Source organism: Saccopteryx leptura, chromosome 2 (assembly GCF_036850995.1).
Source record: "Saccopteryx leptura isolate mSacLep1 chromosome 2, mSacLep1_pri_phased_curated, whole genome shotgun sequence".
Classification (NCBI taxonomy): Eukaryota; Metazoa; Chordata; class Mammalia; order Chiroptera; family Emballonuridae; genus Saccopteryx; species Saccopteryx leptura.
Genome location: NC_089504.1, coordinates 210,573,942 through 210,589,309, shown reverse-complemented (window position 1 = coordinate 210,589,309; position 15,368 = coordinate 210,573,942). Strand labels below are relative to the sequence as shown.

At 39.4% G+C, this 15,368-nt stretch overlaps 1 protein-coding gene across 6 annotated transcripts in view; it reads left to right on the top strand.

The window, feature by feature from the left end:
* The window catches only part of APP (amyloid beta precursor protein), a 276,723-nt gene that overhangs the window by 249,131 nt on the left and 12,224 nt on the right, over positions 1-15,368 (top strand). For 3 of the 6 annotated variants that reach the window (XM_066369938.1, XM_066369936.1, XM_066369932.1), the window contains 2 exons: positions 6,509-6,562; positions 13,252-13,352. In XM_066369938.1, coding sequence (XP_066226035.1) covers positions 6,509-6,562; positions 13,252-13,352 — 155 coding nt within the window. The remainder of the gene's footprint in view (positions 1-6,508; positions 6,563-13,251; positions 13,353-15,368) is intronic. The other 3 variants (XM_066369939.1, XM_066369937.1, XM_066369935.1) reach the window with 1 other exon arrangement.

Genomic DNA, 15,368 nt, shown 5'->3' with positions numbered 1-15,368 from the left:
TTGTAGTATGAGTAACTCACCCCAAATTCACTTTATTAATTTGAGAAAAGATACTTTATAATAATAATACCACATATGAACAACTTTATTTATGACATAAAAATAACTAAGACATTACCTTTTGTAAAAATAGTTCTTACTCCTATGGAGGAAAAAATTTTAAGGACTTTAGTCCTTAAAGACCAGGGTAACTTTCTTATTAAATTGTATTAGAGTGCTGGTTATGTAATTTTTTATAGGTACATTTTAGGCATTTAAAATTCTCGTTATGCAGTCTCTAATGAGAATTGTTTGTTAAAATGTCCAGTCTTATTTTGTAAATTGAATTGTATTGAGATTTTCTCTTTTCCTGTAGAACATTGGACTATTTGATTGAGGGAAAAAGTAGGTAACATGTCTGAAGTCTAACAAAATTTTCTGGTAGACAATTACTGTCCTTAATGTCCTTTATACCAAATAATATTAAATGTTTGGTGTATCATTTATGTTTAAGAGTTAGTTTTTTTATGAAATAAATTTAAATATATAGATTATACTGTTCTTTTTATAAAGAATTTCTTAAAATTTAAGACCTTTGCATTTTTTCAAATATATAGTTTCTATAAATGAAATGTTCCCATTTAATATTTTCCATTACTTACCTGTCTTGAAAAAGTAAGATAAAACATACTTCAGTGCCTACCTAAATCATTTTTATGAATAGACACACACAAATAATAGAAACTAAGATGAAAATTTGTTTATGGAAAGAGCTTTAGAAAACCAAAAAAAGCTAAATTAGCAGAATAAAATGAATTTATGTAAATGACTATGCTTGTTATAATACTTAGTATTTCTCTCAGATGTGAATTCTTACACATGGGGAATATGCATGTGCAGAATTTAACAAAAATAAAAGACACTGAAGCCCTGTTTATAACTTTGCAAATTCAGTGAGTACATGAAATACAATGAACCTAGTGCCACATTACACACCAAAGAATAGCAAAACATGATGTATCATTCTAGAAGATGTTGCATTTCTTAAATTTTGTATTTCTTCTTTACTTTCTCACTCTATCAGATATTGAGAGCTTAACTGCTTTGTATATGAATATCAGCCTGCATATTTTCTTGATGTCTTTAATGAGGTCAATTTAACTTGGCATTTATCATTAATGGTAGTATAAATAATACCAACAGTTAAATAAATCTGCCTCTTCATGCCAGAAATATTTTAATTTATATGTATTCATATGCAGATATTTGATCTCCATTAAAATTATACGCCTTCTGTTAAGCATGCTGCTTATATCAAGAATTTTAAATGGTAACCAAACTGATATATTTTGGGTTTTTTTTAAATGAAAGGATTGTTCCTTTAAAGTGAAAATAATAGGGAGGAACAATGTCACCTTCCTAAACGAATCCTAGTGCCATCGTGATTCCCATCCCACCTTCTCCTTCCTCATGTCAAAAACAATCTAAAGAAAGAAGATTGGACTAACTATACTAGATTATCCCCAACCTGATCACTTTTTGGAAGGCCAAGAACAATACAATTTGGAGATAACCCAGAACAGGAGTGGACTAAACACCTTTGCTCCAACATGGACTCCCAGTGGTCTCTAGCCATTGGACTCAGACCCCTGTCAGCACACACATTATAGCGTTGGTCTTGGGAGACAATGCCCATGCACACAAATGTGAGGACATGCACACTCACACACCAGGCCCTTGGGTATTGCCAAGATGCCCAGTTTAGCAGTCTTTAGATGAATGCTTCTGGATTCTTCACCCAGGTATAGCTGTTGCCTGGCCTAGACCTCATCAAAAGAACTGATATTGTTGTTAAATAAAGATGTGTTATTACTAAACAGAGAAAATCTTATATAAAAGTATAGGAAGCAATAATATTTAAGATCTCAGAGCTTGAGTTCTGGTTCTGTTATCACACCCAACACCCACCCCACCCCCAGAACATTTTGAAAAGCCTTCTTAAGGATGAATCTTAGAATAAAACAGACTGACAGAGTTTGGTGGGGAGAAATCACTATCAGGGATCTAATTTATAAGTGTTTCAGCATGTAAGTGCTCGGGCTCAATTACAGGATGACACAATGGCGTGGCCAGGTGTCTTTCCTCCATGGATATGACAGTTGCAGGTGCAGGGGCTTTGGGGCCAGTTCCTGATTCAGGTTCTATGAGCAGCAATGACGTGCTTTTCTAAAATAGTGAATGACTCTTAGGACAGCTCTAAATCAAATAGTTTTTCCTCAATTTACCCAGTGGTGAGCTTACAGGCTACAGTAAGAACTGTGCAAAAATGCTCACATTTCTTATATGAATATAAGAAATCATATAGGGTGTAGGACAATTTTTATTTGTAGGATTGTCCTGTGCCCGGCATCTAACATCCTCAGTCCCCACCTACTAAAAGCTAGTAGTGCCCTCCCTCGTCGTCGTAGTGACACTCAAAGCCACCTCTGCGTTCCCCACTATCCCACAGGATGTTAGGTACTTTCCACCCTGCCCCCTCTTCTGAATGATGGGGATCAGAATTTAAATTCCAGCTCTGCTGTGTGTTGCAGACAAGATACAGAGCCTCTCTGGCTAGTCCCTAGTCTGTAAAAAAAACAAAAAGTTGGTAAATAACTCTTAACTGAAGGTGGGGTCTGAGCATTCAATGAGGTGGCAGATGAGGCTCTTAGCAAAGTGCCAATGACATAGTAGATGTTTATGGCAGTTTTTATTTCTTTCAGATAGAACCAGGATCTTATTAGAGAGGTTTGTCTCAAGGAGAATCACTTTATGGTCTAAACAGTATATCCTTCAAATTGAAGAACATAACAAACTACATACACGGTGGGGCAAAAGTTGGTTTACAGATGTAGCAGTGGAAAATAACACAGTAGATAATAATAATACAAGAATAAAGTGTGTGTTTGGCATACTCACAACTGTGAACCTACATTTGCCATACCCTGTATGGCACAGTCCTAAAATCTGACCCTTTCTGCCCTCCTCGTCTCCCTTTTCTCCTTCTCAGAGCCATTTCTCCTTCATCTTATAAACATGAGCTTACACATGGAGCTACTGGAAATACCTAGAATTCTCAAAGGATTTCCTTCCATTGTTCATGCAATCCTTATCATCGCAGCTTCAAACATTTACCAAAAATGGGTTGTTTTTCTTAGGCACTATCAGTGAAGCCCAGATAGAAGATCAGACACCCAGACATTCTTGTAATTTATATTGAAAAATAAAAAAGCTTATCAGAAACACGGTTTTCCCATAGTATAGCCTCTTTGACCAGTTGCAATTTGCCTGAAGAGATTTTATGTTGTGGTTTTTCCGATCCACAAAACTTAACTGGCTAAACAGACATGAAGCTGTTGTTTATAGCACTGTTTTGTCTTGTGGATCGTGAAATCATCTGGCTGGAAGCATTCCTGTTAAATTGTATTTGAGTTTGTTCTTTTCCATGACTGCCTGCGCAGGGCAGCCAGGAAGAGCCATGGGGAACACAGCGGCCACTGGTCAGCTTCTCTGTGTAAAGCACATGCATAGGATAATAGGGTTTCTAACAAGGCACAACAGGACTTGTAAGACTGTGTGCATGTAATTGCAAAGTGCCCCCTGCTCCATTTTCCCTTGGCCATAAAAAAAGCAATAAGCAAATCACTGTCAGTGGGAAAGCTGAGATTTAATAAAGGCTTTCATTGAACCTGAAAACCAGTCCTTTTCAGGCCTCCCTCTGTGTAACACTGGTTTCCTATTGATTCCTCCATCACCTTGGGCCAGGCGAGGAGGTTGTGCTGGCCAGTGTTTAGCTTAAAGTGGATCTGTTACAATCAGCGCCAGAACTAACAAACTCCCAAGTCCCAGGATTTCAATCATTCTGTTTCTCTCCTGCTTTCAGGGAAGGATTGGATTTAAAACTGCTAAAGGCAGGGAAATAACACATTTCTTCCTGACTGTTATTTTAACTCTTTAAGATGATCTGTTTCTCATAGTTAATTTACTCAACAGCCAGTGTAAAATGTTTTGAACACTATATTGAAACCACCTTCTGGTTTAATGAGTCCTAGTCCATTTGGAAAATTAGGAAGTATATTTGCAGGAGATTGGAAAAAAATGTGGTAGTGAGTTGTGTCGATGTGCACTTTTTTTTTTTCATCAGTGATGTTGTAATTGTCTTTTAAAAAATGTATTGCTGTCTGCTCACTGAACAAAAGAGTTACTTATTTTTTTCAGTATTAATTTATACTGAATCAGCCCCAAGCTGTTTAAGCAGGGATTAAGTGACTAAAACTACTATTGTTTTGTCTTCTTTAAAAAGAGGTTTTTTTTTACTGTTTTCAAATAATACACATACACTCGGGGGGAGGGGGGGAGCAGAGAAATTTATAGACACAGTCTCCTCACCCCAAAATAACTGATAGTTTTATGTGGTTATACCTTTCAGACTTTTTACTACGTGCACTTGATATCTCACATATCCCTTAGTAATTGTGGAATAGTGCATAACTGTTTGTAAGGCTCTTTCTCAAGTCTACCCATTTGAGCCCCAGAAAAACCCTGTTGACTTGGGACAAAACTGAGAATCAGAAAGAACGCGGCTTTTCCAGGATCACAGAGAAAGTAAATGGTGGCATTCAAGAAGACCCCAAGACTGGACTGGCATTTCAAAGTCGCCTTGAAACCCCAGACTCAGCCGCTTCCCTCTGAGTCACATCCAGTTTCTGATCGTGTGATCACCCTTTAGTTATGTCTTTGCTCTGTAAGTGTTGTAAGTGTGCTTTCATGCGTTCTTATCTTTAACTGAAGCACCATTTGAGGCCCTTGGGAGAAAACTCAAAGAGTACAGTAATTTTTTTAGTTAACTCCATTTTATGAGGAATAATAAAGTCCTTTACTTTATATGGTTGCAGATGGGGGGAAAAGGATGAAATACAGAGAAACTATATTGTTCAAGTATATTTATGAGTTGCAGAAAGATGTCTTAAACTAATGAACGAATGAAGATTAGTCATACAGCAATGGTTGTTATAGAATATTTTTAATAAATAAGATATTTAATAAATAATGGTTTTATAGTATTTGAGTTTCTGAAACAAATTTAAATTTTGTTGTTGTTCCTCACTACACATAGAAGTTGCAGATGTTACTACTTTTATTTTACATATGAAGAAACAGCCTCAGAAGCTTGTCACTTGCCCAGGGTCACATGCATTGTTAGAGTTAGGTGTGGCTGCCTCCACGCCTTACCCCTATACTGTGCCATGTGTCTGCATGAGCAAGGACCAAGCCCCATTTCTCTTTGGTTTTGTCCAAATGTCGTAGTATTTCTCAGAAACATTGTTTTCTATTTTGAAATCTTGACATTGCTGTCATTCTCTTTCCTTTTACTGTTCCTGCCAACATGTGACATTCAAAATCGATCTGGGTTTATAAACCCACCTTGCATGCCTGGGCTGTGCCCATTAGGAAGCTGTCTGGTTGTCCTGAAACTGCAGATCCAAAGCCGTCATCCAGCACACCGTGTCTCTCAGGGACACCTCCACTCGCTCTGCCTTACCTTCCCCTACTTCTGTGTGCCAGACCTCACCCAAGGGGCTGTTCCCCTTTCCCAGCTCCATTAGCCCCTTGTCCATCTATTAATCTTGAAAGCTTTGTTTCTGTCCCTTGCCTGTGTCCTTCAAAGACCAGTGTTTTAAGTTCACGTTAATCCTTCTGCGAATCAGAAGCACTTTGAGAGAGCAGCCAGTGGTCAACAATGGCGGGCACTATTGTGCTGCCTGCATGGTTTCCTTTGGGCCGGGCCCATAATCCTCACACAAGAAAAATTGTGGAAGTTGACAAATATGAAAGGAAATGCCCACGTTTCACATATTTTAACTGAATGTCTTCTATTCAATAAAGACCAGCCTTTAATGAGAAAGACAAAGTGACCGAGTTAGAGGTCGGTTTATCTTTTTTACCCTCAAACTGGGAACAAATTTGATCCACTAAAACAGCAGATGATGTGAAACCTTTCTCTCCCGATAAATTCATATTTGCATTTCCCCTGGGGATTTCACAGAGTCCTTTTGTAGTAAATTAACTGGAACAAGAGATAAGATTGAACAGTGGTATAAGGAGGTATCTTTAAGATTTTCCACCGGGCTGGGTATAATATATTTTATTTCTAATCAAAAGCCAAGAAACTATCTGTAAACTAACAGAGAGGAACCTTTACCCCCTCACCCCTGCCACAGCCCCTCTTTGATGTTGCTGCATATCCTGGTGAGTGCTCTTGTGAGAAAACTAAGGGTTGGGATTGGAACAGAAGAGCCCTAAGCCTTTGGAAGGGGTCCCCCTCCCTCTCTGATGCTCAGGATTAACTCACTGGGGTTCTTTTCCAGCTGCTCCTTGTTTATAACTGGTGTACTGCACATGCTTCTCCCTGCTCTGTGTTCAGGAGCCTCGACTTAACCATCTTGATTTGTCTTGTTTGCTTTCCGTGTGTCTTGCTTCCTGCACCCAGTTGAGCCTGTCGACGCCCGCCCCGCCGCTGACCGAGGACTGACCACCCGACCAGGTACAGCCCGATGCCCTTCTCCATCCCGGCCTCTTTCGCTTGAGCTTGAGTACGCCGCCCCCTTTCTTCTCTAAAATGCAGATGTTGAAAAATAAGATTTGAAACAACTTAGAAAACCAAACTTTTTTCATTCCCCTTGACTTTTTCTTTATGCTTTGTTTCTTAAGTTTGTTTTTTCTTTCTTTCCGAGCTTTCCTTTTTCAACTTTATAGTTGAGAGGCTTTCCAACTTTTTTTTCTTTATCGTTTTTAAGTGGAGAGGATTATACACAGGCTACCTGTCCTTGGAAATGGAAACCCACACAGACGCAGACTCTGGGGACCACTTGATCACTGTGAGGAGCATCTCTTCCTCTCTTGTTTGGATCTGGATGGTCCTTGTCTAACTGAACTGGGCTCAGACTTCAACCAGTTCCTCAAGGAGACGTGACTTCCTAAAAATAGCATAATGTTAATATCTCCGTAACCCAGAAATATTTATACTTCCTCTTTTGTACATGGTATATATAGACTTATTCTCACTGAGTGGCCAACATGGATGTGTGTAATTTTGCATACAAGTCCTTTATTTCTCATACTACTTAACATTAACACCAGAATAGACACTTCTTTTTTTTTTTTTTACTATTTTCCAAGCATTAAGAAGAAACATTTTTTTCACTCTTTGTTCTGTATTTAGTCTCAACCTTAGTTTTAAGAATAATGTATACCACAATGAGAGCACATGCACACCTAATTTTGACTCCATGCACAACTTCACCAACTGATAGGAGGCCGTGTTGTCGCTGATTCCAAAAAAGAAGTTACTGAATTGACAGCTCTTTATATCTTGGGGAGGTTTTCCTCCTTTGCATATTTATTTTCTTCTTTAGCTTCATAATGTCCTTTGCAGTAATCAAGGGACAGGAAAACACACAGAGGTCCCAGGTTCAGATAGAGCCAGACTTGGGCCAGGAGCGCACCCTGCCTCTCTCACAGGCTCAGGACGCTTCTGTCCCCGACCACTGTCATTGAGGAGAACTCAGTGTGACTCGTGGAGTCTTCATGCCTCCGCACTGTGATTAACAGGGCAGCAGGGACAGTGGAGTGACACATCTTGATAGCTGATCTTGTTGTTTTTATGGCTCTTCGTCTGTAGGGCTGCTCAGAGGAACTTAAATTAGAGAAGTCAGACACAGATCCGGCTCTCCTAATGCCTGCTTTATTGCCAGTGTCACACAAGCGAATTTCAAGGAGCCAGCCGTTGCACTCCCATCCTGTCCAGCCCACCGGTAGGGCCCAAGGCGGAGGGTCAGTTTCAGTCTAGTTGTAGCTGAGACCAGCCCTGGTTGGTTGTTTGCCTCAAGGCTTCATTTCATGGCACTTCCTACTTTATTCTTAAAGAAAGAAAAGCTTTTGATCAATAAGCATAAAATGTGACTTATATTTTACTTAATCCCTACACTGGGTGTGCTACACCCAATAGTTCCTATGGAAATGTTTAGGAGGGAGCAATACCATCAAAGTCAATTTTTCTTTTCTTTTTTTTTTTTAAAATCTAACATGAATAAGACTTTTCCATATCTTGTCAAACAAAAACATTCTGTGTGAAGGGAAGAGCTAGAGAACAGTTAGAGGTAATAGAGGGGGGGGGCTCATGTGGCATCTTTGTTGTGACAATAGTAATATTTCATTTTGATAGTTCACAAAGATCAATGCCCTAAATGCTGTGGAGGGTTGAAAGAAATTAAACAGGTTCTCTGCTTGGAGGAGCTTGAAATGTAATTGAAGGGATACACACTATTCGTGTATTCAGAAAGAAGGGATGGAAATAGGAAGGCAGGGACATACAGAGTGCATAAAGTGTAAACCAGAATGCCTATGATGTGAGCAGAAGGGACACTAGCCAGGCAGTTGCTGGAAATAACCTTCAAGAAAGGTTTTGAACAATTTGAGGCACAGCCTTTGGTAAAAAAGACGGAAGGAATTCAGTACAGATGAGGACATACAGGGCACGCTTCGTTTCTTATACAACCTAAGGTATGCGCTCCCCTAGTTGGTCCTAGATGGAAAAGAATGCTCAGCTATGAAGTGAGGAAGATTCTCCACAGTGCAGACATATGTATGATATGCATAAACACATATAGCTGCTCTATAGTTTTGTACTTGTAGTGAGTCTGCTGAGCATTTGGACCAGTTTCTCCCTATGTCTTGTAACATTAGTTTCAGTTCTTCTGTCACCACACTTTATAAGACCACATACTTGGGTCTAAGGTGCCAAACTATATCTTTAGACTTTCCAAATTTAGAAACCCTTCCTGGGATTGTCATATCATGTCATTGTGTTTGAGTAATCACTGTGGCCACTCAGAAACAAAAAAAGGGCTTTTGTGTAATCGCCACTGAGGAAAGTGACTTACCCTTGACTTTCCTATCTGAAATGAAATGACCATAGAATCAGGTAGGGAACACAGTAATATCAGTGGTCATTTCTGAGCATAGTAGCCATTACAGCTGTGACCCGTGGCTTATATCCAGAGAAAAATAGACTTTGAAGGAAAAGGTCCACCATTTGACCAGAGTAAAGAAGAAAAATGCATTAGCAGCTTCCTCACGGGGGTGGAAAGCAACCCTTTCCCCTACAATATATCACCACCCTGCTCCAGTCCTAATAAAGGAGACCAGGTTCCTGACTCCAAGCCATGTGAGAAGCATCATGAAGGATGTGCCTCCCTTCTCCTGCAAATGAACAACAGCTTCCCCTTGCTCACCCTAACTTAGAAACTGTATCTGGTGAGCCTGTAAACAAAGGTCCCTGGGTTTCATTTCAATCTACCCATCACATTTTATTACATGCAGTATCAACTTATGATCATTGATGTTTCCCTGTGTGCAAGCTTATTCATTTTCTCCCCTTTTAGTGAGACTTGCTTAAAGTATAGAAAGTCTTTTCATTAAATGATTATACATGCTGTGCAAAAATGAGCCAGCAAGAGCTTTTTCTGCTGAAACTCTTTAAACTCTCAAGCTATAATTATCTGTTGTTCTGACTTGATAGTGAAATTGAATGTTTTTCTTTTATTGTTTTTCAGAGAAGGAGACAAAACGAGAAGAAGGGAGAGATATGAGAAGCAGCAACTCATAGCTGCATTACTTTTGTTTTTCATTGATTGTTTCTCATATATGCCTTGATTGGGAGGCTCAAGCAGAGCCAGTGGCCCCTTGCTCAAGCCAGCAACCTTGGGATTATGTCAGTGATTCCATACTCAAGCTGCAACCCTGCTATTAAGCTGGCAACCTTGGGGTTTTAAAACAGGAACCCCAGTGTTCTGGGCTGATGCTGTATCCACTGCACCACCATTAGTCAGGCTTGAATTTTTTTTAAACCATCAAAAGTATTCTTGGTATCCTTTCAGGAATAGTGGGCTTTTAAATATATGAGTGAAGAGATCATTCTTTACTTATTTTATGATATGATTTTTTTGCTTTCACAAATCTGAAAAAAAACTATTCAAAAGAGGTGTTTTAAAATTTCAGAAATAGGGCCTGACCTGTGGTGGCGCAGTGGATAAAGCATTGACTTGGAAATGCTGAGGTCGCTGGTTCAAAACCCTGGGCTTGCCTGGTCAAGGCACATATGGGAGTTGATGCTTCCAGCTCCTCCCTCCCCTTCTCTCTGTCTCTTCTCTTTCTCTCTCTCTCTCCCTCTCCTCTCTAAAATGAATAAATAAAAAATATTTTAAAATTTCAGAAATAAAATATTCACTATTGCATTGTTATACTCTAATGACAGGGAAAAAAGGTTGGAAGGTAAAGAAATCACTGGAGTTCTACAAGGATCTCAGAGTTAAAAGGGCTTACAAAAAGATAAAAATACACAACCAGTAAGAAATAAGAGTGGGAGTGTCACAGCCCAGTAAAAATCAGTGTCAGGAAGATTAGAAACCATATCTTCCTGTGAAACGTAAGAGAACATGCTAACAGTTTTAAAGCAAAAAAATAAGTAAAGAATAGAGAGTACTGTGGCTCTTAAGACCGGGTTAGGGATCAATGGGAGGGGGTTGAAGAGGGCAGTCTGTGAGAAAACCAGTTAAAAGATGAAAGAAAGGAAAACTGTCTTACATTTATTATGCTTCTGTCTCTTATTTTTATATTAAAGAGAATGACCCTCTGAGAAAAGGAAATTAAAACCCAATATAAATCAAAATAAGAAAGGAAACAACTAATCCCTTGTATTAGCTCTCTATTGCTGTGTAACCACGCCATGACTTAAGAACTTAAAACAACAAGCTTTTAGTTTGTTGTAATTACTGTAGTACTCAGGATGTCCAGCATGGTTCAGCTGGTGCTTCTGGTTCAGAGTCTCTCGTGAGGCTGCACTTGAGACATCTGCCAGAGCTACAGACATCAGAGGGCCTGAAGCTTGACCGGACTATTTCCATGGCAGCTCACTCACATGGCTGTTGGCAGGAGACCTCAGTATCCCATCACATGAACCTTTTTGTATGGCTGCTTGCATGTCCTCACAACGTAGCAGCTGGCTTTCGCCAGACCAAGAGAAAGAATAAAAAGCAAGCTGCAATGTCCTTTATGACCTTGTCTCATAAGTCATCCACCATCACTGTTTCCATATAGTCAGTTCATTAGAAGCAAGTCCCTACATCCAACCCACACTCAAGGGAAGGGAGTTAATCTCACCTTTTCAAGAGAGGAGTGCAAACAGATATTTGGATATATTTTATCACTGTCACCCTTCCCTACCCACATTCAAATCATTATGACCCAGACAAATCAAAGGCTAAGAGAACTTAAGGATGAAATCATAGAACTGTTTTCCATGATCCTTGTGAAATCAAGAGAGCAGGAGAAGTGCTTGGAAGATAGGAATGAGAAAAGGTAGTTCTGCTAAGCACCAGGGAAAGAAGATAGTATCACAGTCTACAAGCCAGGTGCAGGGTGATACTGCTTTTGAGTTTGTTTTTAATCATCTAGTTAAGTGGAGACTGAGTTAGTGGACAAGAATGGGTGAGCTGTGGTCGCCAGCATGGCTTCCTGCGGTCCTGTACAGTTATCCTCCGTTCCTTTCTGTATGAGCTGTGCTGTTAGTGCGGCACAGCAGGTGCTGCTGTGGACATTGCTTTTCTGTTTCTGCTGGGTGTACAAGGCAAGTTCCATAGCACCTTGTACACAGGACGGGAAGGGCAACTGAATAAAGAGCAAGAAATAGTCCCTTGGGCCTGACCCAAGGGGCGCAGTGGATAGAGTGTCAGACTGGGATGCAGAGGATCCAGGTTTGAGACCCTGAGGTCACCAGCTTGAGCGTGGACTCATCTGGTTTGAGCAAAAGCTCACCAGCTTGGACCCAAGGTCGCTGGCTCGAGCAAGGGATCACTCAGTCTGCTGCAGCCCCCCAGTCAAGGCACATATGAGAAAGCAATCAATGAACAGCTAAGGTGTTGCAACGAAAAACTGATGACTAATGCTTCTCATCTCTCTCTGTTCCCGTCTGTCTGTCCCTACCTATCCCTCTCTCTGACTCTCTGTCTCTCTCTCTGTCTCTGAAAAAAGAAGAAAAAAATATTGAAAAATAGTCCCTTGGGAGCTGAAGGCACTGGGAATGGGTAGCCCAAGAAAGAGGAGCATCAGCAGGAACCCTTGCCTCTCCCTGGGCATCTGATCTGTTATAGGCTATAAGGCAGAAGGGAAGACTGGGCTTCCTGTGTGCTGAACGGCTCAAAGAAGTTACAGGAAACTGATTGGGGCTGATTAAGAAAGGCCATTCTGACAGGCAAAGCTATCTCAGAATGGAGGCAAACTAATATATTCCGCTTTTGTTCAAGCAGGCGCTGAGAGGTGGCCTTTGACTGGGAACACCCTTCTCATTCTACCATTCTGACTTTTGATATTTAAATACTACAGTGTAGAAACTTATACTGTGTACTTTCATTTTTTTGTTTGTTTTAGAAAATGACTTGGCATTTTGGGGTATTTTTAGCTTCAAATTATTATTTCAAAAAATGAATTACATTGTGACAATTAGTGGAAGAATCCTAGAACAGTTTATAGAGAGGGAAAAGTTGGTTAGTTTTAGAGAAGGATTTTCAAAAATTATGGACTGTAGCTCTTTATTCAGCCAATAAACCAATTATATCCTGTATCTATAACTCAATCACTTAACTAAATAAATGATAGGATTTTTGCAAAGCTTCACTGCATAGATACATGAACATAATTTGTTTGTAATTGGAACAAAGCCTCAGAATAGCAGTTTTGTTCTACCAGGTAATGAATGTTCATTTTGAAAGGCTTTTATTATTTTTTCCTGAAAGAATACGAGCACAAGCAAAAAGACATTCAGTAGGCTAAGCAACAGGCCCCTAAATCAGCCAAGTGTATTCTAGGAACAAACCCTTGCCAACCTTCTAACTTCCCTATTTAAAAAATAGTATGTGTTTAAGGGCATAGAAGCATTAACTTCATATTACTTTAATCTTTCATTTCTTTTTTTGTTTAAAATAGGTGATGGTTAAGGGTTTCTAGGTAGGGTGTCATTTTTCTTGAAAAAAAAAAGTGATTAATCTATTTTTATCTAACTTAAAGTCTATAAAGGGTTTTTGGCAGTCTTGTGTTGTAGCATTATTGTTTATAGAGAAAACGAATGGGCTGCCCTGCATGTTGTAGTTCTGGTTCTAATGCTCTGGTACGATGCAGGTTCAGGGTTGACAAATATCAAGACGGAAGAGATCTCTGAAGTGAAGATGGATGCGGAGTTCCGACATGACTCGGGATACGAAGTTCATCATCAAAAATTGGTGCGTAAAATCACTTACCTCTTTCTTCCTTCACTCTGTCTTGCCAAAGGCTTATCTGCTCCCGTTCATCCTGTGCCACAAATCCAGTTAAGGAAAAGATGAAAAACAAAAACACCTGCTTTTAGGATCGTCATGAAAACGTGAAAAGGAAGAGAGGATCTTCGCAGCGCAGTTCTTTCTGTCTGGAAGGCAGCTAAGCCCACGCCGGGCTGCAAGTATAAGTAATATCTATTATAGCAGCTATTCTAATCAACATCCATTCTGTTATTGTTAGTATTTTTTTTTCTTTAGGAAAACAGGTTTATAATAGATTTATTTGAAAGATCAAAATCTCAAACACATGCAAACATTACTTGGTTTTGAAACACTTTTTTCTTTTAATTTATATTTATTGGTATTTAGAAAGAGAGGGAGAGAGAGACAGAGGGAGAGAAAGAGAAACATTGACTCATTGTTCCACTTATTCATGTCATCATCACTGGTTGATTCTTGAATGTGCCGTGACCAAGGATCGAGCCCACAACCTCGCTGGGATGATGCTCTAACTAACTGAGCTACCCAACCAGGACCTGGAGCACTTTTTATTATGGCCATTTGCTTTACTGCACATTTGTAACTATCTACATTTTGCTACCTTGTCATTTCCTTTTGTTCTTCTCCCAACACCCACATTTTAAGTTCTCTTGCAGGGGTAGGATTTGGGTAGGATGGTTGTATCTCTACTGAAATGAGAGGAAGCAGGTGAGCAAGACTGCAGGCTGTTCCCAGCCGTGCTGTTGAGTGCAGGCTAGACAAGAAAAGCAGCAGCTTCCTCTTCAGACAAAATCACCCACCCCTCCCCCAAATACTAGAATTAAAGTAAATTAGAAAAGCAGCCGCTTCCTTTGCAGGCGTACCTAGTTGTTATGTCAAATCCGTGACCAAAAACTGTAGATAAATCCTGCATTGTGTTAGGGTTCCTTTCACCTTATCAGCAAGCACAGAAAAGGGGTTAAATTAATAAGGGAGACAATTTTATTACACATTCAGTGGTGAACCAGAAATAATAATAAAATTATCATAACAATAACAACACTTGAGAACTGCTCACTGTCAGGCTCTTATTTTTGTTTTAGTTTATGTGTGTGTGTGTGGGGGGGGGGTATTTTCTTTTTCCTTTCAAAAGGAAATCTTTCCAATATTCATAAATAAAATGTTTAAACCCAACTATTAAACTCCACCAGAAATGCCTTAAATTTATTGTTTGTGCCTCTACTCTCCCTCTAAATAATTGGAGCAAATTAAAAACTGACTTAAGAGTCAGATTTGCATTTTAACTTCCATAATTTTTTTTTGTAAAAGGACATATAACATTTTTATAGTATGGTTTTTGTTGGCAATTTAATCTAGTATAGTTATAAAATCAGGGGCATTCTTGATCTGGCTGAGACGGAAGAGGTTAAAAGAAAAACTGAGGAGTTGGGAGCCGGTGAGGCACAGAGCTGAAGATTTAATGCATGGATTTGCATCTTCTGGTGCCTGTGTCATAAAAGTCCATTGCTGCAATCACACAGGCTCCTGGAATGCGACAGTGACTAATGGCGGTAGAGGCAATTAGGAGAATCCGCTCCCTCCACTGAACTCATTGATAAGATAATGTACTATAATTAGTGCAATGAATATTACAAAATTACAGTATTTTCTTAAAGACATAGGGGGATGTCCAGGCTTGCATTTATTCCTGATTACTGCACACTTCAATCATTAACTAATGAATGATTTGCTTTTAATCAATAGTGTGGAGCTTGCACATTCTTTAGAAAGTGGGATATTTGTGAACAGCTTCTAATTTTGTTGCAAATAGGCCATGAGTAAAACTCGTAGAAATTTGCTGTGTATTATGTTGCCTCTTCAGATTGCTGGACTGTTTTAGTTCATGAATATCAGTTATTTCAATGTCTTAAGATTGAATGAAAACAATATTTAGGGAACTATTTTCATTAATTTATATAACAAATGTGATCTATGTTTAGTAGT